This window comes from Leucoraja erinacea, chromosome 14, assembly GCF_028641065.1.
Source record: "Leucoraja erinacea ecotype New England chromosome 14, Leri_hhj_1, whole genome shotgun sequence".
Lineage (NCBI taxonomy): Eukaryota > Metazoa > Chordata > Chondrichthyes > Rajiformes > Rajidae > Leucoraja > Leucoraja erinaceus.
In genome coordinates, this window is record NC_073390.1 from 43,633,846 (window position 1) to 43,660,931 (window position 27,086).

The window sequence follows — 27,086 nt, forward strand, 5'->3', positions numbered from 1 at the left end:
ATCTGAGGAGACAGATAGACATTCTTCAGTCTCCTCAGGAAGAAGAGACGCTGATGAGCCTTCTTGATCAGAGTAGAGGTATTGTGGGTCCAAGAGAGGTCATCGGAGATGTTGACTCCCAGGAACCTGAAGCTAGAAACACGTGCTGTAATCGATGAACAGCGATGAACTGTCCAGTAGTCTCACATAGCTTGCAAATGGCAAATAAATGTCAGGACAAGATAGCATAGTTCAGGTGTCTAAGCCAGTCTAATGCCATGGTTAGCATTGAAAATAATTTAATACATTTGGGAGTGGATTAAGATGAGAGTCGAGGACGGTAACAGAATTCCATAATAATCGAAAAGGAAACAGAGAGTTAGACAACAGTATTAACAAAAAGAGAATCCAGCTTTAAGTTGGAAGCTTAAGAGAAAAGGAAGGATTTGAGATTGACTCGAGCCATTTTAGTGATGGCAGTAAGTGCAAGACATTCCCCCCAAAAATTCTGTGTGAATCATTACACAAAGAACATTGATTCCTCACATGTTATTACAGATAAGATGCTGCATATTGGGTGTGGGGTGTGGGGGAATGGATTGAGTGTCTTGCATACATTTTAGATGAAGCGCAGGAGGATGAGAGGTGGGGATCTTATAGAGATGTACAAAGTCATTAGAGGAATAGATGTGGGGAACCTGAGGGCAAAATATGGGTGTATGGAAAAAGCTGCCGCAGGAGGTAGTTGAGGCAAGTACTATCGCAATGTATAAGAAGCATTTAGACAGGTACAGGGTTAGGATATGTTTAGAGGGATATGGGCCAAACACAGGCAGGTGGGACAAGTGTAGATGATGCATGTTGGTTGGTATGGTCGTTGGGCCGAAGGGCCTGTTTCCACGCCGTAGTCAGTCCACTCTGGACTCTGGTCCCGACCACGGGGGGAAATGGAGGAGGACTGGCCAAATTTTGTGCCTTCCATCTCAGTGATGAATGCTGTGGTAAATTCGAAGGGACCAGGATGATAGCGACAGGACTGAAAATATCTTGCATAGTGATCCTAAATTAAGAATCCACCTCCCCAATTATCATATTTGCTTTATCAAATTTATTAATGCCCAATTAATTTCAATAATCTTCTGCATTAATGCAATATTTTAACAATGACTGCCCTTCTTTATTGTATGTAAAGTCAGATATGTACAGATTCTAACATCAGAATAGTCTGAAGGATCTCGACCTGAAATGTAGCTTATTCATGTACTCCAGAGATGCTGTCTTATCCGCCAAGCTACTCCAGCACTTTGTGTGTTTTTGTAAACAAGCATGTGCAGTTTCTTGTGTCTACAATGTAAAGACTTTTGTGGACATCTGAGAAAAACTATCAGAGGACTGCAATATTGATAGTTATTTTATAGATATATTAGCAGGGCCAGATTTAGATGAAGAAAGGCCCTAAGCTATTTCACTTGTGAGCTCCCCCCTCCCAATCCCCCACCTCCACGACTAGAGGACCAAGACTACCTGACAGTGACAATGTGACACTTTTAGATCCTACTGTATGTTGCCATTAAACAGTTGGTTTTAAAATACATATTGGATTCACCGCGGAGCGGGCGATGCCTTACCTGGATCGCCGTTTGAAGCTCTGGAGTGTTAGGCCTGCTGCTTCAACATCATGGAGCTGTGGTTTGCGGAGCTCCCAGCCTCGGGCTGCACTGATTTAACATCGCGGAGCCCTGAGATCCCTTTGCCGGGGGCCACCAGCGTGAAACTCCGCGCAGCTCAGCCTGTGGACTTTGGGAGCCGTGGTCTCCGATAGGAAGTGGCCGATTTGGAAATCCAAGCCGCTGAGAATGTTCTCCCGTTCTGACATCGGATGGTGACCCCAAAATTTCATTGTACCAATTGGTGCATGTGACATTAAGTGTCTCTTGAATTGAATGTGGAATATTAAGAAATAAAGAAACTACACATAGAACAAAAATGTTTTTTTCTCGCCTTCTTCATAGCAAAATCATCCAGAAGTTCACCAAGATTTGTTTGTCTAAGTTTGTCACTCTCAATGCACAGAATGCTCAGTGCAGCCAACCTCTCTTGAGACATTGTGGACCTTAATTCATTTTTAATTCTTTTGAGTCTTGAAAAAGACCTCTCTCCCGAGCAGTTGGTGACCATTAAGCAAAGAAACAGCTGCAAGATTGCTTCCACATTAGGGAAGGCCTATGGCTTTGTCTCACGTACGAGTGAAAGTGCTAAAGTTCATCAGTAAGTTTCAGGTCAACATCTTCTGGGTATGCTTCCATCAACAGTTCAACACCTTGCTGAATTTCTTGCTTAGATGCGGTCAGATAAGCGAGAAAGGAAAACTGTTGTGCAACTTCACTATACACAGTACCTCTTCTTTTTAAATTGGTTTCAAGTGTTTTCTTCACATTGTGTTTTTGATTTTTGTTTTTGGACTGAATTCTGTTTTTAATTTGTGTTTCTGTGATGTCTTTATTATTTATTTTATTCTGATTATATGTTTATATTTCCTGTTAACCTATGTAAGGTGTCCTTGAGATGTCTGAAAGGCACCCAATAAATAAAATGTATTATTATTATTATTATTAAGTGCATCTAGTATAGGAATAAAGGATTTTATCCTAAACTTATCTCTTGAAGAGAGTTCATCTAAAGAATCAGGACCAGGTGCACTTCCATCATTTCCTTGCCATTTCCTTGTCTCCCTGTGACAGTTCTGTAGTTAACATCTGGCAAGGTAGCCTTTGCTTGTTGCTCAAGCTCATCAAAATCTTCTCTAATTTTGCTTACAAAATCCTGAAGTGAACTGTACAAATTTGCACAAGTACTCAATAAGTTTGGATTTCTGAATGACCTTGTGGAAATGACCTACCAGATGGGTCCAAAAATGCAACATAAACACAAATTCCAGGTCTTCAATTTTTTGCAAAAGATTGTTAGCTTGAAGCCTGGTATCACCCTTCACATTAACATCAGAGTACAAATCAAAGTCAAAGTATCCTTTATTGTCATTCAGACCTTTTGGTCTGAACAAAATTTTGTTGCCTTGCAGTCATACATATAATAAAAAGTAACAAAAACACACAATAAACACAAATTTAACATCCACCACAGTGAGTTCACCAGGCACCTCCACACTGTGATGGAAGGCAAAAAATGACTGAGTGCATCAGTGATAGCGCTGTAACTTTCCAAAATAGCTTCTGTGGCTTTTGCATGTGCCTCCCACCTATAGTGTCTGACAAATATTTAGGCACTTTTGACTGAGGTTGCAAAAATGATTTTAGAACAGCCTATCTCTTTGAGGAGGAAGGTATAAATTTCATTGATGATTCCAAAACAGTTCACTGCATCAAGGCAGCCATCAACAGCCGAACGGCCCACCAAATTTAATGAGTGAGCAGCGCATGGAATAAATCTTGCAAATTTGTTTTTTTCAAGGATTTTTTGCTGCATACCCTTGTACCTACCAGCCATGTTGGCAGCATTGTCATAAGACTGCCCTCGGCATTTTCTAAAGTTAATTTCAAGCTCAGTAGTGAGATAGTTAAACACAAAATTAGCCATGCTTTCTCCTGAGTGGTCTTTTAGCTCAAGGAAAGTTAAAAATCTCTCACTTCGTAAACAGTCTTCAGGTGATACATATCTGATAATTAAAGTCAACTGATCAGTATGTGAAATGTCAGGGGTGGAATCCACTGACAAGCTGAAATATCCAGCCTTTTTCAAGTCAGCCAGAATTGCATCCTTAACTTTTTTGGCCATGAGTTGAATTATTTCCTCACATACATTTTTTGACAAATAAGAGGGATTTCCTGATCCGGAGTTTCCATACCGATTGATATGAGCCAGTAAAAATTGATCAAATTTTGCAATTAGCTCTAAAAGACCAAGATAATTGCCGTTGTTTGGAGATCCAAATTGTTCATTGTCTCCTCTGAATGGTAAGCCTCGTTCTGCAAGAGTGCATATTACAGCAACAATTCTCTCCATGACATGCCTCCAGTACTGCTGCTCTGCTTTTATTTGTTCCTCTAGCTTTGCCCTCGCTTTCTTGTTAAGTAGGTCAACATGGCATTCCTGTGCTTCTCTGAGTTTTCATAAGTTTGGATAAGATAGGGGTTTAGCCAATCATCAAACCCTTCAGAAGCTAAAGATGTAGCAGAAGAATAAGGATAAGGGCCGAGATGAGAAAAACATTTTTAGGACCAAGATGAGAAAAACATTTTACACACAGAGAGTGGTGAATCTCTGGAATTCTCTGCCACAGAAGGTAGTTGTGGCCAGTTCATTGGCTATATTTAAGAGGGAGTTAGATGTGGCCTTTGTGGCTAAGGGGATCAGGGGGTATGGAGGGAAGGCAGGTACGGGATACTGAGTTGGATGATCAGCCATGATCATATTGAATGGCGGTGCAGGCTCGAAGGGCCGAATGGCCTACTCCTGCACCTATTTTCTATGTTTCTATGCAATGTTTGGAAAGAGTTTACAAACAAAGCAATATATCCGGCCTTTTGATGGAGAATACACAAGCCACTCTTGGCTATATGTTTCTCCATTCACTTTTGTTGAATAAAAAAGAGCCTTAGTGTAAGACCTAGACTGATTTTTATACACTCGCTTGGAATTTAAAAATGGTCCACAACAAGGCTGAACTTGAGAGGGGCCGCTTTCTACCCAATAGGATACGTCCTCATGTGATAGTTCTGTCCACAAACCAATGTCTGTTGCAGTACATCTATATTTGGCATCATCAATCAGTTCTATATTTTCATTTTGAGCCGGCATCATGGCTGCTTCCTCATATTCAGCTTATCCTGCTTTGCTGTTTCTGTTTGCTGTTTCTGTTTCAGGGAGGTTTTCTTCTGGTTGAATGCTAATAGATGGCTGGATAGCTCCACCAGACTGATTTCCTGGTGTTAGTAGCAATGTATCTTCTTCACCACTGGCACTTGTTGCCTCTTTCTGTGGCTGACCCAAGAAAGCAGTGATTGGTCTTAACTTCTTTACCGTATCATTTTCAAGTCTCTTTCTCTTGCTCGCACCACTTTCAAATTTTTTACTCATGCTCAGATTAGAATCTGAAACTAAAAAGAAAAATTAATCTTCAACAGTTATTAGAAAGGAAAACATGAAGGGGCGTTCTCACAAAATGCAGTCCACTTGAGTGAAGAAAAAAAATCTGTATAATAGTTGGGAAATATTTCTGAAAGAATAGTTCCTTATTGACAATTATTGCAAAACCTGATTCAAATTGGAATCAAATCTGCTTGAAAAAGGCTAACATAACTAACAAACAGGTTCACTTCTTAATAAACAAACAAATCACAAAGCAGTTTGGTAGACCAATTCAAAACTTTACTAATTATCGGCTGATGGAAGTGGCAAGGAAAACAAGAAAAACCCAGCCAAATGAACAACACAGACACTTGGCTGTCCTCTTGGCTGTGCAGAGCGGAGGTGGGTAGGCCCCCAGTGCGGCGCAAAGGTGGGTAGGATCGGTGGGGCGCGGAGGTTCGGCGGGGGAAAAAGGTTAAATAAACTACATACCTTTTGCTTTGTCCTGCACTTCCAAGGATCCAAGGATCTTTGGAGCAAATTCCTCTCCACAACGAATATAAACCTCACCTGCATTTTAATCCCGCCCTAGATCTCGAGGCCCTAAATTTAAGATTATCTAGCTTATACATAAATCCGGCCCTGTATATTAGATACATAAATAAAACTGTACATTTGTCATTTGATATCACTATCAGTAGTCATCAACAGATATTTGCTTGGAGGAGAGGTTAAATCTTCAGCTTTCAAAAATATGTTATTTTTGGGGGGTGTTTGCACAAGGTAAAATAAATCCATCTCATTTTGCCATATAGCCATCATGTGGCAATGATCCAATGCAAACCAAAACCTCATTTGTGTAAAACACAAGGAATATTCTCCATTTTACAACTCTCAGAGAATTGGATATTTCCCTACCAAGTTAATCTGATTATTAAATTATTATTAATTTGTTTTGATATGTTATCTCCTTTGTTTTGAAATTTTCAGTGTATTATCATGTCAATTGCATGAAGTAACTTGGTCGTCAATATCTTCAAAAGTAACCAGTTCATTGTCAGAATTGGGACAGAATTCCTTGTTCCATTTGAATCAACAACATTTAATTAAAAATGAAGGGCGATTTTAAGACAGTAGCGATCCATCTTCGGCGTGAAGACAACTGTATGTTGTCTATTGGCTGACAACTGAAAATACAAACGTCAATCTTAACTATAAACAAAACTTTCATTTAATATTTTACTTACTTGCTTTGCACTAATGTTGTCTCAAACTTTTACTCTTGTCTTAATTTTCTTCCTTCTGCTTCTAGAGTACTGTTTTGTGCTTTGGTGCAGCAGTCTTCTCGATAAGGGGATTGCACGTAAGGTCATCGGGTCAAGGGGCATGACGCACGGGGCAGCTCAATCCGTCTGGAGGACATGGCAGCCTCCGGCATATACTGTTAACACATGAAACGCGTAATTTCTTACCTGTTAAAAACCGCCAAAATGTTCTATTTTTGCGCTGTAAATAATTGTGGAGGGTGACTGAGCGCTCTGAACCAAATGCTCTAGTATCTTTACTCTGAACCCGAGCACCAAGGTGCAAGCGGCCGAAGAAGCGCATCCCTCGAGACAGCCCCCACTCTCTCCCCGGGGTCAGCGCTGTCCGGCCACGGCCGCCCTCCGCCCACCCTCCCCCTGTGCGGCCACACTGTCACGGGCTGTGGGTCGGCAGCACCCCACACAGGGCCGGGTGGAGCGGGGGTCCAGGCAGCGGACACGCGGGACGAAAACCCGGCAACGTCCACGTCAGCTGCAGCAGAGTTGGGGACAGTCTGGACCCTCCGCCCGCCCTGAGTCACTGACACCGGCACCCCGACCTCCGTCACCCACAAATAGGTTTGTGGAGGAAGATTGCAGGAAAGATAACAAAATACTCCATACACTTCAAATAAGACCTGTGGACTTTTTTCAGAGGTACTTGGTTGAGTGTATTCAGCACTAGCTTTCCAGAGAAATCCTTTCAGTTCGGATCTGAATTGCAGACACACTTGTTTTTGTTGTGCAGGCAAGAAGTTTGTTTAGATATCTGTGGAAGATGCAAGTTTGACAGTTGCAATCATTCATTCCATCTTGAATGTGTATCCTGCTGAGGTTGTGTTATGCATGAAATCCAATGTGAAAAGCTCCACAGTGAGAAGTAACAACTACACCTTGTAGTTCGCACAACAAGTAACAGTTGACATCAGGTATCAGTCCAATGGGATCATAGTGCTGGCATTCTTCTGTTGTGCTTCAGTCATACATCATGGAAAAAGGCTGTCATGTATCTATGCGTTGTGGATGGCTCGATAATGATCATGTATTGTCTTTCTGTTGACTGCATAGTACGCAGCAAAAGCTTTTCACTGTACTTCGGTACACATGACAATAAACTAAACTCAAAGGCTCTTCAGCCCAACTTGCCCATCCCGACTAAGATGTCCTATCTAAATAGATACATAGACAATAGGTGCAGGAGCCAGCACCAACATTCAATGTGATCATGGCTAATCATCCACAATGTACCCCATTCCTGCCTTCTCCCCATATCCCTTGATTTTGCTAGCCCTAAGAGTACTATCTAACTCCCTTTTTAATGCATCCAGTGAATTGACCTCCACTCAGTTCTAAATGGCCTATCCCTTATTCTTAAACTGTGGCCCCTGGCTCTGGACCCCCTCCCCCTCCTTTCCCTGCAACTAGCGTGTCCAATCCCTTAATCATTTTATGTTTACTATAAGATCCCCCCTCATCGTTCTAAATTCAAATGAATACAAGCCCAGTCGCTCCATTCTTTAATCATATTACAATCCCTCCATCCCGGGAATTAACCTCGTGAATCTACAGGATGTCCCATCTACACCTGCTTGCGTTTGACCCATAATAATATCCCTCTTAACTTTTCCTGTTCCGTGTACCTCTGTCCAAATGCCTTTTGAATGTTAAATTAATTGGGGCGGAGAATCAGAGGGATCGGGTACGGTACTATATTTTGCGGAAATAGACCAAGCAATCCATCAACGCTGGGTGAGTTCATTAAAAAAAAAGGCCTGATCAATAAACTCCTGCCAGCGGTGAACGGGCTAAACATGGCGGCGAAGGCGACGACGAAGTCGAAGGTGTTGGCGGGCGGGTGGGCGACAGTTGGAAGGCGCGTGGTCTCGCCTCGCACCGTCAACTGTTTGCATTCAAACGGGGCCGGCAGCGGGGCACGCGCCGCCTCCAGTACTTGTGGCTGCAGTAACTCCTCGGCTTCAGGGAGACTCGTGGTTCTTCGTGTTACAAGTGAGTACGCCCAATAAATTACAAAAGGCAACGATAAGAAACCATTCACTGTTCAAGAAGGAACTGCAGATGCTGGAAAATTGAAGGTACACAAAAATGCTGGAGAAACTCAGCGGGTGCAAGCAACATCTATAGCTGCACCCGCTGAGTTTCTCCAGCATTTTTGTGTATCTTAGAAACCATTCACTATCCCGTTGACCGCATAAGCTCTCCGGGCAAAGATTATCGTGTTTAACACAGACCCAAAAAGAGTGCCTCCATTTTATTGATATATATTATAAATATGCTTAAAATGTTATATAATCAATGTTAGATTTACCGGAAGATTTGTTCAACAAGATTAGTTGACGACTGAAGGTAGACAAAAATGCTGGAGAAACTCAGCGGGTGAGGCAGCATCTATGGAGCGAAGGAAATAAGCAACGTTTCGGGTCGAAACCCTTCTTCATACAAGTTCCATGAGATGTTAGTTGAAGACTAGTTGGAACATCGGTCTGACGAAGCGTCCCGACCGGACACGTCACCTATCCATGTTCTCCGGAGATGTTGCCTTAGTTACTCGAATACTTTCCGTCCTTATTTGTAAACCAGCATCTGTAGTACCTTGTTACTACTGGAAGGTTTGTTTATTGTTAGTTCTTTTATAGTCTCCATTTATTTGTTTGATCAGTGAAATAAATGTACAGGACTTAAATATGTTTAGTGTTCATTTGAGTTCTCACCGTTTAATTTGATATTTGTAAAGATTCAGGGCAACATAATCTCAGAACAGTCCATGATGCAACCAGTCTGTAAGCTCTCTACTTGCAATTTTGACATTATAACCAACAAAAAAACGAGGAAATGTCACATACCTATATCCACTATTATCTCAGGGGGTTTTGTTGTACTTGTTCTATATTGGATACATTTTCATATTTACAGAATATCAAATTACAACCAACAAGAAAGAATTGTTCAGCAAATGAAGCGCAAAATTTCAGGAAAGCCATTTTTGAAAAAGAAGACACAAAGTGCTGAAAAAGCGTTTAAGAAGGAACTGCAGACTCTGGAAACAGAAAGTAGACAAAAAATGCTGGAGAAACTCAGCGGGCCAGGCAGCATCTCTGGAGGACATGTCACATATTTTGGGGTTGTGCTTATGGCACCAGGAGGAGGTCAAACGAGGATAACATAAGGAATTAGATTGCAAGTCAAAACTGAAGAAATTTTAATGAACACACATGTAGTCGAAGTTGGTGCTAACCTCAAAGTTCCAGATTCCACTAAACGCACCATTGATTTTGTACCTCAAACACACATACTTTACCAATGATCTCAATCTATTAGGATACCTTGCATTCATATGCTCTACCTCTAATCAAAGTCTCCACTTGCATATTATAACATCTAGTTCAAGTATGCCAATCAAATAACCTAGGCAGATTGCAAAACATTAAGGTAGAAAGAAGGAACTGCAGATGCTGACAAATAAAGGCACAAAGTGCAGCAGTAACTCAGCAGGTCAGGCAGCATTGGTGACGTTTCGGGCGTCGGGACCCTTCTTCAGATTCCCCAAAGAAGGTAGAAGGCTGACAGGAGGATTCCAAAAAGGGTAAAAAAAGTCAGTGCCAGGACCCTTCTTCAGTCTGAAGAAAAGTCCTGACCTGAAATGTCACCTTATCGTGTTCCCCAGCGATGCTGCTTGACCCGCTGACTTGTTGCATAATATGTATTCTCCTATCTTGCAACTGTGGGAGAACATAATTATTCTCAATGGCAGGAGGTTGGTCAGGAGCATTCCACGGTCAAAAAATGTTTGCCACTGTGACCACAATAGTTGTGATTATTGGATAGCTTCAGCAGGAACTGGTAAAATTGAAAAGAACAGTTTTCCATCTTTTCGCATCTTACAAGTCCTTGCCATTTCAGAGCTGCATTTGATGTAATCATGCAAGTTTCCCTAACCTTTCAGCAGGGTACTTTTCTTTCAGGTAGCTGAATATTCCTCCTGGCTAAGTAGCGGTTTAACAAAAATTAGAATGGAGATGAAAAGATCCCTTTTGAGACATCAATCACTGCAGGTGCTGGAATCTTAAGCAAAACATAAAGTGCTGAAGGAGCTCAGCAGAACAGGCAGCGTCTGTGGAGGGAATAGACAAGCAATGTTGCAGGTGGGGATCCTTGTTAAGGTCATAAGGAAAAGAAGTAGAATTAGGCCATTTGGCCCATCAAGTCTACTCTGTCATTCAATCGTGGCTGATCTATCTCTCCCTCTTAACCCCATTCTCCTGCCTTCTCCTTATAACCTCTGACACCTGTACTAATCAAGATATGATTAGTCTGATATTTGCAGTCACCAGCTCAGATAGTGCCACGTTGCACATTGTAGGAGGTGTCTTTGAGGTGGGATCCTCCATTGGGATAGGGGTATAGATAGCCCAGCTGCCAGCTAGGCAGCGGATACATTAATTCAGTTTCAGATGATTGAGATAAGGGCTTTGAAGGGGCAATCTAAATGCAAAAAAGCTTATGCAATGTAATTCTTTGTGCTTGCATTGGTTTGACTGCATTTATGTAATAGTAAGTTATTTTCTTATCCTTTCCCTCTGCTATGTATTTTAATTTCTTTTTACAGGGGATAACATTTATTTCTTGGGTTTCTTTGATCTTGTTAGCAGCACCTTCTCAAGGATTTGCTTATTCCTTGAAGACTTTTATCATGTTGTTATTGGCTTAAAAGCCTGAAGCTATCATCTCTATATTATAAACAAACTTGCACGGTTTTCTATTCATCATTCCTTCATATTTTATTTTACCACTATGTTATGGCATAAATTCATGGTCCTGCATTATAACTGAATGTTTTGTGTTTCATCCACTATTTCCTGAGAAATTAATTGCTATTTTTAAAAACTTCATCATTTTGCAACAACATGGTTTCACATATCGATCATATCTTAATTTCCAATAAAATAATTCTAATCTAGCTGTTATAATCCCTATTATTATTAAAACAACGGAGGTACTTTCTATTAAATGTTTCAGCCTGCAGCAATCCAAACAGATTAAATAGCCATAGAAGCAAGCATATTCAGCCTACGAGGTACAGGATTTTGAAGACCCATTTGTTATTAATCCCATCTTCCAGCACTTGGTCAAGAATTTTCTAGAGTATGTGATATAAGTGCTCATCTAGACACTTATTAAATGATGTCAGTGAATTTGCTTTCACCACTCTCCTAAGCATTGTGTTCCAGTAATTTGCTACTATTTGATTGGATAAATATATTTCGATCCACTCAAAATCTCTTCTACCTTACCACAAATCGTTGTCATCTAGTTTTATCTACTTCTGATATGGGGAATACAGGTGCACAACCTTTTATCCGAAAGCCTTGGGACCAGACACTTTTCGTAATTCGGAATTTTTCGGCTTTCGGAATGGAAGATTTTTAGCGTAGATTTTAACGGCTGGCTCAGTGATAGAGTGCTCGGCTCGTATCCGCAAGGTCGCGAGTTTGCGCCTCGATCCTGGCAGTTACTCGATCGCGAGTTTGAGTCTTCAATGTAGTTTTTTCTTGCAGAATAGGAGAGAATAGGGAGGGTTAGGCTGGGATCATTCTCTGCGAGATGATCTTAGTGCGGGAGACAAGTGTAGGAGAGGTGTACTGACTGTGTGGGCAGAACTTTGGAAGTGATTGCCCACCATTCTCAAAAACCGCTGTGTCTCCCTGTCCCTGGGATAGCAGGGGGCGATCAAACAGCACAATACCCCCCTCCCCCTCCAACTCCAGAGGAATCCGCTCCCCGATGGGCCGCTACGGCGACAAGTGGCAGTTCGTCCACAGCCCGAGCTGCGCCCCCTCATCCACCACCCCAAGAACAAGACGTACCTTGCACACCATCAGCTTTTGCCCCTACGGGGAGCGTGTTCCTCTGGAGTTGGAGCGGGGCTGGGCTGGAGTTGCTGATCTGGGATCTCCGTGCTTGCAGTGGGCCTGGGGGTCGGTGTCCCGATGAGCGGGCGCAGCTTGGGCTGTGGGCGAACTGCCACTTGTAGCCGTAGCGGCCCATCGGGGAGCGGCTTCTGGTGGTCCTGACGTCTCCGGCCACCCCCCTGTACAGGAGCTGAGACTGGGAACTGTACCGCCCTTGCAGGTGAGCAGGAGAGTGGGGTTGTTTGCAGTTGCAGAGGGAGGGGGCAAGGGCGGTACAGTTCCCAGTCTCAGCTCCTGTCCAGGGGGGTGGCCGGAGACGTCAGGACCAACAGGAACCCGCTCCCCGATGGGCCGCTACAGAGACAAGTGGCAGTTCGCCCACAGCCCGAGCTGCGCCCCCTCATCCGCAACCCGGGTTCCTCTGGAGTTGGAACGAGGCTGGGCTGGAGTTGCTGCTGGCTGTGAGTCTCTGGGATCTCCGTGCTTGCAGTCGGTGTCCCGTTGGTCCTGACGTCTCCGGCCACCCCCCTGGACAGGAGCTGAGACTGGGAACTGTACCGCCCTTGCCCCCTCCCTCTGCAACTGCAAACAACTCCACTCTCCTGCTCACCTGCAAGGGCGGTACAGTTCCTAGTCTCAGCTCCTGTACAGGGGGGTGGCCGGAGACGTCACAGCCCGAGCTGCGCCCCCTCATCCGCAACCCCAAGAACAAGACGTACCTTGCACACCATCAGCTTCTGTCCCTACGGGGAGCGTGTTCCTCTGGAGTTGGAACGGGGCTGGGCTGCTGCTGGCTGTGGGTCTCTGGGGTCTCAGTGCTTGCAGTTGGCCTGGGGGTCGGTGTCCCGTTGGTCCTGACGTCTCCAGTGACTGGCACTGACCTGCTGGCATCGCCGACGTGAAGACAGTGTAAAGCCCCTGTGCCGGTGCAATGGGCGGGGAGCTGGAGAGGGGAGGGAAGGGGTCACACACATGGCCGGGAAGCAGAGGGGTGTAGGTGGGGTGAAACTGAAGGGAGCGACAATCTGCTGCTGAGATAAAAAGTTCCCACGCAAGACTCACGATACACTGTGTATCGTCAGTCTACCGTGGGAACTTTTTAACTCAGCGGGCAGGCAGCAGCAGATTGTCAATTATTAACCTTCCCGCGCAATATACCCTCGCCTTCTCTTTTGTGAATGGGGATTTAGTTCCCCTTTCTTCGAGGACCGACCGGAGGTTCCACTGTCACCTCTGCGGGCCGCCCTTGGTGAACGTCTTCAAGGACCTTTCTTCAAGGACCGAAAAAATGTCCGCTATTCAGAGCTTTTCGATATTTGGAATTTCGGATAAAAGGTTGTGCACCTGTACTTTCCTGCAGTCTATTCTATGTACACCAATCTACCTTATTGTCATCTTACTGCAGATCAAGAGTTCTTTCATATGCACGGATATGTACAAGAACAATGACATTCCAACTTTATGTAGTTTTAAAGGCACATTAAGCACAACAACAACAATAATTATATGATAAATTATCAGTTAATGTAAGTAAACGACCACTATTGTGCAAAAACTAAATTAAATAGAGCAACCATAGTATTGCAAAATCCATAGTGGTTCAGTCCTGAGGTAAGGTTGTAGCTCGGGTTGTGGATGGTAGTTCAAGATTTTGATGGTTGATGATAAGAAGCTGTTCCAAAACCCGAGGTAATTCTTCGTGTTGATAGTGGGATGGTCATTCCCCATGATGGACTGGAGAATGTCCACGCCTTCATGAAGTCGCTTTAGTTCTTGAGTGATTTAATTTCAGAACCAGACCATGATGCAGCCAGTCTGCATGATCTCTACATGAAAAAATTCCATGGTCTTTTCGGTGATATGCCGAATCTCCTCAAACCTCTGAAGATGTAAAGGCGCTGTTAAGCTTCCTTTGTGACTGCATCATTGTGCAGGACTCAAAATAGATCATCAAATATGTGTGCACCCCAGAACTTGACTCTACTGACTCCCTCCACCATTGTCCTACCAAAGAAAGTGCATGGTCTCTTGGTTTTCCTTTCCTTCAGTTCCTTAGTCTTGCTTACGTTAAGAACAAGATTGTTGTTCTGACACCACTCAACCAGATTATCGAACTCCTCCTGTACCCGTCCTCATTGTCACCCTCGGGTTCACTATGCTGGGTCTATCCATGTCAATATAGTTTGGCCAATAAGGAAGTCAAGAATCCAGTTGCACGGGGGGGGGGGGGTCCGTCCTGCACATACATGCCATTTTTTAATGTAGCAGGTGTACCAACAACAATGTTTGGTGTTGATTGTGCCTCGTGCATGACAAATTACAGCATCCACAGATCAGGCTAAGAGGTCTACAGGTGGATAGGCAGTCATACGCAATATAAAATAGCATGAATTAGCATGCTGAAAAAACGTTTCCACTAAATAGCTCACACTAGAGGAGCTCTGTAAGTGACTGGGCAACTGATTTGCTGCATATCCCACACATCACTATCATGAAGGGACAGCTATATGGAAAGCTGCCTATTCAGGTAAGCAACTGAGAATTACAAATATGTGGCAGAATAGGAAGAAAGGGATCAACTTAGGCACTCCCTCTCTACTGTGATTTCTTGGCAAAGTTATTACGGCATGATTCCTGAAACGGCATTCCAGATTCCCCGTTCATCAAACCATAATTTTCCCTCTGTCACTTTTCATGGCAGCATCTGTCTTGCCATATTGTGAAAATAAATGTCACCCAAGTTAACATATCAAACAAAATTTGTCAATAGAATCAAGCTATGTTACATATAAAATCTAACAAATCATGCTTGCAGGTTCCGTTAGTTCCTGTCCTGATTGATTGTGTGTAATGCCACTCCCGTGGCTGCAACGTGGCCTGTGGAAAGATTTGGGCTTTTGTTAGGAGGACACCACAGAGGTCCTTGATTGTTGGACTCAAGTAGCTTTATCACTGAGTGACATGAGTGTCCTCTACTTGCACATTAATCAAATGTAGGCTTTCAGCAGTCCATACTGCAGCTGCGTGACACAGGTGCTTATGTTGTAATGGAATTTACAGCATGGTTAATACTCACTGCGTCTTGATTGGTGTGTATGACCAGATTTGGCCTTGGCTTCCATGCACATAAGGACGAGGTCCATTCTGTGCACCATCATGTGCTAACTTTGTGCTGGATTCTTTCATGCTTGGACTCCATGCCAAAATACCTGCAAAGAGGCAGGACCCATGTCTTTGTTTTAAGACTCTGCTTGAGAGAACATCTTTGGGCCATCATTTGTCATTTGTTTGATTAATTACCCATTCTTCTTTTGTCCGACTAAATTTGTGTTTTTTATTCATCATTGGTATATTTTAGTTTGTCCGTGTAACATCAAAAGATTCATAATTAGACTAAGAGTCAATGTGATGTGATTGAAAATTATATGCACTTCCGAATAAATACTATTCATAATTTACAATCTGTTTAGGTATCAATGTTTGGATATGGCTTCTACAAATCTGAAAAGTTCAGATGGAAAACAGAACGTGGTTCTCAACACTAAAATCTCAAAAGAATCAGATGCTATTACCGTATCTCAAAATAGTGCATTGGAAAATGCAGAGGATCCAAGACTGTCTAATGGGAATGACAAAGTTTGTAACAGAAAACCTGAATCCTATTTGAATCAGAGAATAACACATACAAGGAAAGTTAAGCTAAAGAGAAAGAATACATTAGACAGTTTAGGAATCAAAAGAAAATTAGAAAACGAGGAAAAATTCACCAGCAAAAAAGAACTGAAAATAGTTGAACATCAGGATCCACCAGTTATTCAGTCCCTCAGTCGTGTGCCCTTAAAAAGTGTAATGGATGTCGAAATGAAATTGGTTTATGTTGATGAACAACAGATAATGTATGAATTTGTGGAATCCCAAGAATACCGAAGTGCTGAATCAACATGTGAAGTTACCAAATCAGGAGAATCTACAAATTCCTGTGCTTTAAATTTGGCACCTCAGATGGATAAATGGCTTGCTAAAGCTTTGAAGGATGCAAGCTTTTACTACCACCAGAAGAAGTACTCAGTAGCAGCAGGACGATTCAGAACAGCTTTGGAGGTAGTTGCCACTATTTACTACTTATTATTTTTAGCCTTTTTAACTTTATTAATCATTCGTTTTCAGCGCTCATGGCAGGTTGTAGAATAACATGCCAGGTTGTTTGGGGGAAACGCTAATACCTGTACTTCTTTACAATACCACTGACATTTCCCTGCATTTCACACAGCTGGTTCAGGTTTGTTCATTTACACACGGACAAGCAAGCTCCATAGTTTCTCTAAACCAATAAGGGAGCACGAAGTTACAAAGATACTCCTTAATATGGGAATCCCCTTAAACCTCCTACCTTTGGAGTTAATTTCCATAATGAAGAGAATGGCTGTGAAAGAATAATCTTTCAGTACTTTTAGATTATTTTAATAATTTTAGTTTATATTAATATTAAAGTATTTTAAATTTCTTGATTTAAAAGATGATAGTTTTGCAATGTTTCTGGAAGTTGGATACATTCAAAGTTTTAGACAACTTATCTTAGTTTAAGTTTAATTGCCACGGGTGGTTCTGGACTCATGCACGTGTTTCCGTTAACATCCTGCTCTGGACCTCAAATCAGGTTTTTTGAGGGTTTTTCCTTATTTTTCTTTGTCTTCTCTGTCTTTCCACTCTTTTTAAAGTGTTTAAATCTGGGAAAGTTCTTGTTTTTTTTTCCAATTATCATTATCATAATTGAGAAGTGGTGAAATAGAGAAAATTCTAATTCAAGAAGAAATCAAATTGTAGAAAAAGAACTGCAGATGCTGGTTCACAAAATAAAAGTCAGTTTTGGAGGTTAGGCACCATCCCTGGAGAACATAGGTGATGTTTTGGGTTGGGACCTTAATATTGACTGAATATTGGGGGGGGGGGGGGGTAGTAAAGAAAATGGTGAGCGGAGGGGCAGTATGAAGCTTTGCTGCTAATACGTGAACACTGGAAATGGGGATTTTTGATAGGCAGTTGGTTGGACAAAACAAAAGATTCATAAAAGGATTGAATAGTTGCAAATTATGAAAGCAGAAGAAGGAACATAGCTGGAGGGAGAGGGGCGAAATAGGTACGAGTCCAGGTGGGGCACGGGGAGGGAGGGTTTGGCAAAAGGGTTGCTGAATCTATGCTTGGTAGGAAGCACCTGATGCAGTAGATGAGGTTAGAGATGCACATGAACCTCTATCACACCTGGAAGGACTACTGGAGTCTGTGGATGGAGGTGAAGGAGGAGGTATAGGGACTGGTATAATAAAATTGGAAGTTTAGTGTATGGTTTTGAGGGAAAATCAAGGAACTTCACGTTATTATTTCTGTATTAGATAGTCAATAAACAGTGGTTATATTCAATCTTGAAACCATCCATCCTGTCAAGTCCTTCAGAGCAGCACAATTCTGAATTTCTTTTAAAAGTTTATTGAATCTTAATAGTACTACAGATGCATCGTCGTAAAATTAGTTCTAACTGATTCTAGACACAACTTCAATCAACTTTCCCTCTGTTTTCATGGAAATGGGTCCTTTGGCAAATTGCATGCCGACTATCAAGTAGCTTTCTGCACTATTCTGCACTCCCCAGCATCTACTCCACCACCTACCAAGGCCCCTCCTTTCAACATCTCCACTGACCTCCTTACCCCTCCTCCACACTGCTTCCTCTCCCAGTTTGACCTGGTCACCCCTATTGAAATCTCCAAACTCATCAGCTCTTCCAAACCCACTACCTGCTCCCTCGACCCACTCCCCTGCTGAAGTCCTGCCTCCCCGTTCTCTTGCCCCTACCTCACTAATCTCTTCAACCCCTCATTGTCCCAAGGAATTGTCCCCTCCGCTTTCAAAACTGCTGCTGTTACACCAATCTTAAAGAAACCTGGTCTTGATCCCTCCTCTCTCATTAACTACCGCCCAATCTCAAACTTCCCCTTTCTTTAAAAAACCCTGGAGCGTATCGTTGCGTCGCAACTTCATTCCCATCTCCTTGCGTATAACCTACTTGAACCCCTCCAATCTGGCTTTCGCCCCCTCCATAGCACAGAAACTGCTCTCCTCAAAGTCCTCAACGACCTCCTCACCTCTGCTGACACTGGTTCCCTCAACATCCTCATCCTCCTCGACCTGAGCACAGCCTTCGATACAGTGAACCATAACATCCTGCTCACCAGACTCAAAGACCTCGGCATTGAAGGCTCTGCATTCAGCTGGCTCCGTTCCTACCTTTCCAACAGATCCCACTTCATCTCTCTCCACAACCACACCTCTGCTACAGCTACAGTCACTCAAGGCATTCCCCAAGGCTCCGTACTCGACCCCCTCCTCTTCATCATCTACATCCTCCCCCTTGGTCAGATACTCCGCCACTTCAATCTGGACTTCCACTGCTACGCTGACGACACCCAGATCTACCTCGGCACCAATTCCCCCCACATTCATCTCCGCAACATCGCCAAACTCAGACCCTCTCTCACACCTCCCGCTGCTGAAAGACTCACCCATGCCTTCATCTCCTCCCGACTGGACTACTGCAACTCACTTCTCCTTGGCATCAGCTCCACCTACATCAACCGACTCCAACTGGTCCAGAACGCAGCCGCCCGACTCATCACCCACACCAAATCCTGGCATCACATCACTCCAGTCCTCAAACAACTTCACTGGCTTCCCATCTCTCACCGGATCAACTACAAAATCCTGATCCTCACCTACAAAGCCCTCCACCATCCGGCCCCCCCCCCCCCCCCCCCCCCCCCATATCTCACTGACCTCCTCTCCCCCTACCAACCCTCACGGTCCCTCAGATCCACATCAGCCGGTCTCCTCTCCATCCACAAGTCCAACCTCCGCAGTTTTGGGGACAGAGCCTTCTCCAGGGCAGCTCCCAGGCTCTGGAACTCCCTCCCCCAACTGATCCGCAATTCCGTGTCCCTCACCATCTTCCAGTCCCGCCTCAAGACCCATCTCTTCACCTATGCCTATCCTTAGCCCCACGTCCCCCTCCCTTTTCATCTGTGCATTAATTGCCTCGTATTGTGTTTTGTATTGAATTCTGTCTTTACTTTGTGTACTAGTCATGTCTCTACTATTTATTTCATTCCCCTTACATGTTTTTCCTCTACCTGCTAAATTTTTGTAAGGTGTCCTTGAGACTCTTGAAAGGCGCCCATAAATAAAATTTATTATTATTATTATTATTCACATTTTTTTCCTCGTGCATTCCCATCAACTACTTCTCCCGCAATTCCCCTGCCAGCCATCTACACAAGGAGTGATTTATAGTAGCCAGCTAACCGTACAACCGGCATCTTCCGTATGTTAGAAAAAAACCAAAGACCCAGAAGAATATAATATGCAATCTCCATCCAAGGTGGACTACCGCACTACGCTTCTGCTCAATCTGTTTTATAGGTTTAATCCCCACTTGAAGCTTGATAAATAAGATTTGGGTGAATCAGGAATTATATACAAATCTACTTGAAGATACGATCCACTGTCTTTCAAAACCAGTGTGGTATTCTGGTGAATGACAGGAATGACAAAATTAATTATCCCCCTGGATGGCATGAGTTATATTTCTTGTGGTTGGCTTGCATGTATTCTTATAAGAGTCATTTGGCAGAGTTTAGAGGTTTCATACAACGTTCTGTGTTATTCTCGTGTTTCAAAGAGGCACTGGCATAGTGGCAGTTTCTTCTGCTGTGAGAATGTATAGTTCTAACCTTGGTATCATGGCCTATTGTTTTATCTGTTGGTACGTGCTTCTTTATATCAGTCTTGAAAAGTATGTTGAAAGACTAATCAGATCTAGCATAGTTATCTCAGAAGCAAGTGAATAAGACAAGTATTTACTGCATGATCCCCAAATTGCATTTTGGTATGCGGGCCAAAATTGCACTGTGCTATTGAGGGGCATTATTGCTATTGAGGGAGATAAGCGTAGGTTCACCAGGTTAATTCCCGGGATGGCGGGACTAACATATGATGAAAGAATGGGTTGATTGGGCTTGTATTCACTGGAAATTAGAAGGATGAGAGGGGATCTTATAGAAGCATATAAAATTCTTAAAAGGGTTGGACAGGCTAGATGCAGGAAAATGTTCCTGATGTTGGAGTCCAGAACAAGGGGTCACAGTTTAAGAATAATAGACAATAGGTGCAAGAGTGGGCCATTCGGCCCTTCGAGCCATTCAAAGTGATCAGAGCTGATCATCCTCAATCAGTATCCCATACCTGCCTTCTCCCCATATCCCCTGCCTCCACTATTTTTAAGAGCCCTACCTAGCTCTATCTTGAAAGCATCCAGAGAACCTGCCTCCACCACCCTCAATAGCAAGAATGTCATGAGGCAGAGAATTCCACAGACTCACAACTCTCAGTGAGGAAAAAGTGTTTCCTCATCTCCGTTCTAAATGGCTTACCCCTTATTCTTAAACTGTGGCCCCTGGTTCTGGACTCCCCCAACATCGGGAACATGTTTCCCGCCTCTAGCGTGTCCAAACCCTTAACAATCTTATATGTTTCAATGAGACACCCTCTCATCCTTCTAAACTCCAGAGTGTACAAGCCCAGCTGTTCCATTCTCTCAGCATATGACAGTCCCGTCATCCCGGAAATTAACCTTTTAAACCTACGCTGCACTCCCTCAATAGCAAGAATGTCCTTCCTCAAATTAGGGGACCAAAACTGCACACAATACTCCAGGTGTGGTATCACTAGGGCTCTGTACAACTGCAAAAGGACCTCTTTGCTCCTATATTCGATTTCTCTTGTTATAAAGGCTAATATGCCATTCGCTTTCTTCACTGCCTGCTGTACCTGCATGCTTACTTTCATAGACTGATGTACAAGGACCCCCAGATCCCGTTGTACTTCCCCTTTTCCCAACTTGACGCCATTTAGGTAGTAATCTGCCTTCCTGTTTTTGCTACCAAAGTGGATAACCTCACATTTATCCGCATTAAACTTCATCTGCCATGCATCTGCCCACTCCCCCAATCTGTCCAAGTCACCCTGCATTCTCATAGCATCCTCCTCACAGTTCACACTGCCACCCAGCTTTGTGTCATCTGCAAATGTACTAATGTTACTTTGAATCCCTTCATCCAAATCATTGATGTATATTGTAAATAGCTGTGGTCCTAGCACCAAGCCTTGCGGTACCCCACTAGTCACTGCCTGCCATTCAGAAAGGGATCCGTTAATCGCTACTCTTTGAAAGCCATTTTCATACTAAATATCTGACTAAAAACTATGTACTGTGGAAGTTTTTAGTCAGATATTTAGTATGAAAATAATGATCATGGATAGACAATACACAAAATATAGATAATTTAGATGTTCTCATGACATGATTGTGCAAAAAATAATGAATTTGATTATCTTGAGAGTGGATGTTTGTGGATTATGATACAGAGATTAGATTGTGGCCATGATTTTGCTCACTCACATCCGGCAGGCAAGACGCGGCCGATATTGGGGCCTAAATAACATATTTTGCATCATCAGATTAAAATGAAATTACTCCTAAAACTAGATAAGATGTTCAATAAACGTCCTACAGTACATACGTTTTGTTTAGTCCTGAACTTGCGATTCATGATTTTGAAGGCGTTGAAGTTGTCCCAATTATCATCCAGCGATTTAGTAGTTAAGCAACGCTTTTTTTAAAAATCGCGAACGGGATGACAGAACGAAATGTCCTCATAAGCTTGTCTTACGAGGAAATCCCTCCCTGACAACCAATAAAAACCTGCATTTTACTAACCCCCCCCCCCCTCACCTCCCCACAGCCTCTCGAGTCGCAAGCACAGGCAGTGAGCAGATTAAGAACGCCACTGATGGCAGGAATTTGTAACAACGCTACTATGCTCTATAAACACTTATATGAACTGAAAAAAATAACATTCCATCAATATTCATGGAATTATTATTATTTTCTTTCTTTGGTGAACAATACGTTGTTCAGGATATCCACGATTTAGAATAATTACTGTTTTTCCCATTTTATAATTGGAAGTAAAATCTCCGAGCATTATTCAAGAGGCAAAAGTGTCTAATTGACATATGTGTCGATAACGGAACAATGAAATTCCTATTTGCAGCAGCATAACAGGTTTGTAAACATAGATAACATAATAAATTTTTAAAATCAATAAACAGAAAGCCACAATATTAGTACAAAGAACCTGAAGTCCTTAGTACAGCCAAGATAGTTCATAGTTTAGTTAGTTTTGTACGGTTCAAGAGTCTGGTTGTTGGGAAGAGCCAATTCTTGATCCTGGAGGTCACGGTTTTTGGATTTGTATACATTCTTACCAATGGTAGGAGTGCAATGAGAGAATGGCCAGGGTGATGAGGGTCTTTGAAGCTGGCTGCCTTTTTGAGACAGCGCCTCCTATAGATTAATTTGATGGTGGAGTAATTATTACCCGAGATGGGCCGGGTGGGATCCACCACTAATTGTAATATCTTTCGTTCCTGGGTATTTGAGTTGCCGAACCAGGCCATACACCCAGTCAATATGCTCTCTACTGTTCACCAGTAGAAATTCATGAGAGTTTAACCGGCTTAATTTAGGAGGATAGGCCATTTAGGGCTGAGATGAGGGAAAATGATTTTCACCTAGAGAGTTGTGAATCTGGAATTCTCTGCCACAGAAGGCAGTGGAGGTCAATTCACTGGATGTTTTCAAGAGAAAGATAGATATAGGTCTTGGAGCTAATGGAATCAAGGAATATGGGGAGAAAGCAGCAACAGGGTACTGAGTTTGGATGATCAGCCACAATCATATTAAATGGTGGTGCTGGCTCGAAGGGTCGAATGGCCTACTGCATCTATTTTCTATGTTTATATAATTGATGCCCTTTTAATGATGCCCATTGTTTTGTATAGCTGTGTAGCAAAGGAGCCGTTCTAGGAAACCCATTTTATGCATCTTATGAAAAGATTTCGAGCATTGCTAGTTTTATCGAAACTAAGCTTGTAACTTGTTATCTGCGTATGAGGAGACCAGACCTAGCTCTTAATCATGCTCACAGGTAATTGTTATTGATTGATATAATTATTGCCATTTTGCCTAAAGTCAAAGAGCTCAGTGGTATTGACTAATAAATTTGTTAGTAACTCGAGCATTATCTAATTGATTTTAATATTAAGTGGTGTTATAGCAAACCTATGATGCAATACGCTAAATGAGTCAATTTAGCAACTGCACAAAGTGGAGCGAAATTGTATGTAACGATAAAACATACCAGAAATGCACAACAGGATTATATTTCAAATGTCAAGTTGCAACTGCTGCTGTTGGCAGAAAACGTTGCTCATTGGAAGTGCAATTCAGTGTTTGGTGTACAACGTTCATAAACCTTGATCATAAAAACTGAATGGTTGGACACCCCGGGAGGGTATTATTCAAATACCTGATAGCTGGAGAAAAGGTTTTAAATAGATTTTTTAAATATTTTATTACATCTGATAAAATTTGTTTTTTAATAATTTTTGCAGATTAGTTCAAATATTATCAATGTATCAATAATTTTATTTTTGTTTATATCTACACTGTAGAATGATTGACCATAACTAAGAAGTGGTGATGAATTTTCTGTTGATTATTAATTGCTGTTTATTTTGGAATCAGTTGAGAAATGCTTCTATAGCTTTTTAAATAAACATTTGAATTTGTTTAATCCATGGTGAGTTTGAATCCTGATTGCAATTGTTCAATGAGGATTTTTCTCAGTGAAAAGGATGCTTCATGTGATGGTAGAACAGGATTTAATTGAGCTTTTGATTCCCTGTGTTTAATGTTTCATTAATATGCTCCATCTTGTTCTTTCAATACTGTATGGAAAATGCAGCCTCTTTCTCTTCAAATAATTAATAATGATAATTAATTAAAAAACCCATGTTAAAATTTTGAAAAAAATTAGTAATGCTTAACCAGTTGGGCACCTCCATCAGATTGCGGGGAGAGAAACCTGACAGATGCATTTCAGGTTGGTTACTTTTCATCTGATTCTATGGTTATAAAACTGTTGAGTGATCAACCTGTAATGTAGAATCGTTCACCCTTCACAGGATGCTACTTAACCTGCTAAGTATTTCCTGTTTTATAATAGTGGACATGGTTTTTCCTGATTAATTGAATGTGAACTGATTTGAACAAATTCCTGGTATTAACCAAATTTAGTTTAAAAGAGGAATATTCCTGCTGGTACTTTGTAATTCGTCCTTGTGAGAAAGGAATTGCCTTCCAATGTTGGAATGAGCTCTCACAAGCAGTTTAAAATGTGCTTTCCCATTTCAGAGTAGCTAAAACTACATATCTACCAAATTCCAGTAATAATGGTATGTTACATGTAAATTAGCACTCCATTGTTATGAATCTGTACCATTTGAAGTTTCTTTGAAATTTCCCAGTAATCAGATTGTGTTGTAAGCAGCAACTAGAGTAGGCTAAATCTAATTTGAACAAATAAAATATATCCAGAAAGATTGATTTTAGTAGTGTGATGCTGGTCATCTCTGACCAGACAGACAGGAATAGTTCTTAAGGCTTAAATTTATTGGGGAAAGTGATCCTATTCAAATACTATTTCAATTTTCATGCTAACAAACTAAAAGGCATAATATTATTGTGTCAAGTAACTGTCTGAACCCATCTTGGGGCAGATGACCCTTACAATACAATAGAATACCGTTTATTTGTCATTTGAACCTCACATGAAGTTCAAACGAAATTTGGTTTCTGCAGTCATAAAACAAGAAAAGAACCAAGACGCACAACAACACAATTTACACAAACTTCCATCACGGTGAATCTCCTCCTCACTGTGATGGAAGGCAAAGTCTTGTCTCTCCTCTGCTCTCCATTCTTCTCCGGATGTCAAAGTCAAAATCAAAGCCCCCGGCAGGCGCTAGCAAGTCCCGCGGCCATTTAAAGCCGCACCAGGCGATGTAAGGCCCTGCCCCGGATCCCGATACCGGAGCCCCCGGCGGGCGCTTGCAAGTCCCGCGGCTGTTTAAGCTGCATGGGGCGATGTAAGGCCCTGCTCCAGGTCACCTTCAACCCTACAATTCGGGTGGGAGAAGTTGCCGATGCTGGTGCTCCGCAAAGCAGTCTCCCATTGGGGACCCGCGAGCTCCAGGAGTCACCATCCACCGGAGTCGGGTCGCAGCAGCGCACCACCACAGCTCTTCACGCTCCGAAGCCAGCCAGCTCCACGATGGTAGGTCCGCAGCTCCGCCGGCTCCGTGACTTGAGCCCCCAGGTCGTTCCAGTTGGAGGCCGCCCCACGGTGCTAGGCCCCAACGACAATGGATACCCGACATGGAAAAGGTTGGGTCCCCATACAGGGAAGAGATTTCCCCCACCCACCACCTCGCCCCCCACACATACACAGTTAAAAACCCACTACAAACTATACCCTCAACGGGACAACAATAAAAAAAGACAGACAGACTGCAGAGACCGTTGCCCAGGCATGTTCATAGAGGCCTTGGGCACATTGATGAATTAAAAAAAACTCACTTTATTTTTTCTGTAAAATTAATTAACTTCCTAAAATTCGCAAATAGTTTATTGTTCAAGCTAATTTACAATTCTCTGGCATTTCTAAGGAGCATTTTACTGAATCCAATTAACTTTCGAAATCATCTTCGTCAAGCCACAGTCTTCCGTTGTTTGGAGCGATATGCTGAAGCTGCAAGGTAAATGAGATTTATGAAATGTAAAATAATGGTGGGTTTAGGTGGTGGGTTCTTGAAAGTGGAATTTATGATAAGCATTTTTTTTTCTGCTGGTCAGAAATAACAATAACAAGGTTAATTTGTCAGCATTGCATTTAGTATTGGATTCTTTTAATGCTATTTGCATTTGCAGCTGGCCTGCATTTGAGGTGAGTACATGTTCAACATTTTAAGAATTGGTATGATGTCACCAAGGAATTTAAGAGCACATTTCTATAAATGAAGGTGTCTTTAATTACATGTTACATTCAATCAATTGTAATCCACATATGCATTAAAAATGTGCATAACGTTTTGTGATTCTGAATGAACTATTTTAGAAATCCAACTTTAATTGTGTTTTTTGTGAGTTGTGAAAGTGTATCCTGTAGATGGTACAAACAGCTGCCACTGCATGATAGTGATGGTGTGAGTCAATGGGTGTGAACGGGGTGCCATCAAGTGGCTGCTGTGTATTGCAAGTTTGAGTACTATGTAAAATATTTTATGTATTCTGTTTGGCCATTAGAAGTGCTATGATTGCTGATTACATTTATTGGCTGCATGGAGCAAAGGAACAGAACATCAGCAAACATGTCAAGCTATATTGGCAGGTGAGGAGAAGTAAGTGAAAGAGGAATGGCCCAAATCATTGTTGGAATACAGGCTTGATGTTGCAAAACTCAGACACAATGTCAAAAATGTTACCTCATACAGTTGAGATTTTTGCAAGCTCCCCAAAACAACTCTTTGATATTCGAAGAATAAGGTATAGACCATCACTTGAAAATATATATGTTATAATAAATTGGAGTACTCCAGAGGGGTGGTGGGTGAAATGAAACTGACTGGGCTTGAACAAAGCATTTGGCAGGAAGTGAAGCAAAGGCACAGGGCTGTCTACTTAAAAATTAACAATCTAAAGAGCAAATAAGTGATTGAGAGCACAAAACAGTGTGTTGCTCAAAGTGCAGATAGAAAGATGTGGATACATTTAAAGACT

At 42.3% G+C, this 27,086-nt stretch overlaps 1 protein-coding gene across 1 annotated transcript in view; it reads left to right on the forward strand.

Moving 5' to 3' along the window:
* Nucleotides 1-6,938: 6,938 nt before the first annotated feature.
* The window catches only part of LOC129703649 (spermatogenesis-associated protein 16-like), a 54,203-nt gene continuing 34,055 nt past the window's right edge, over nt 6,939-27,086 (forward strand). The window contains exons 1-5 of the mRNA XM_055646269.1: nt 6,939-8,375; nt 15,766-16,396; nt 23,249-23,394; nt 25,976-26,065; nt 26,613-26,697. Of these exons, the coding sequence (XP_055502244.1) occupies nt 15,782-16,396; nt 23,249-23,394; nt 25,976-26,065; nt 26,613-26,697 (936 nt within the window). The 5' untranslated portion in view covers nt 6,939-8,375; nt 15,766-15,781. The remainder of the gene's footprint in view (nt 8,376-15,765; nt 16,397-23,248; nt 23,395-25,975; nt 26,066-26,612; nt 26,698-27,086) is intronic.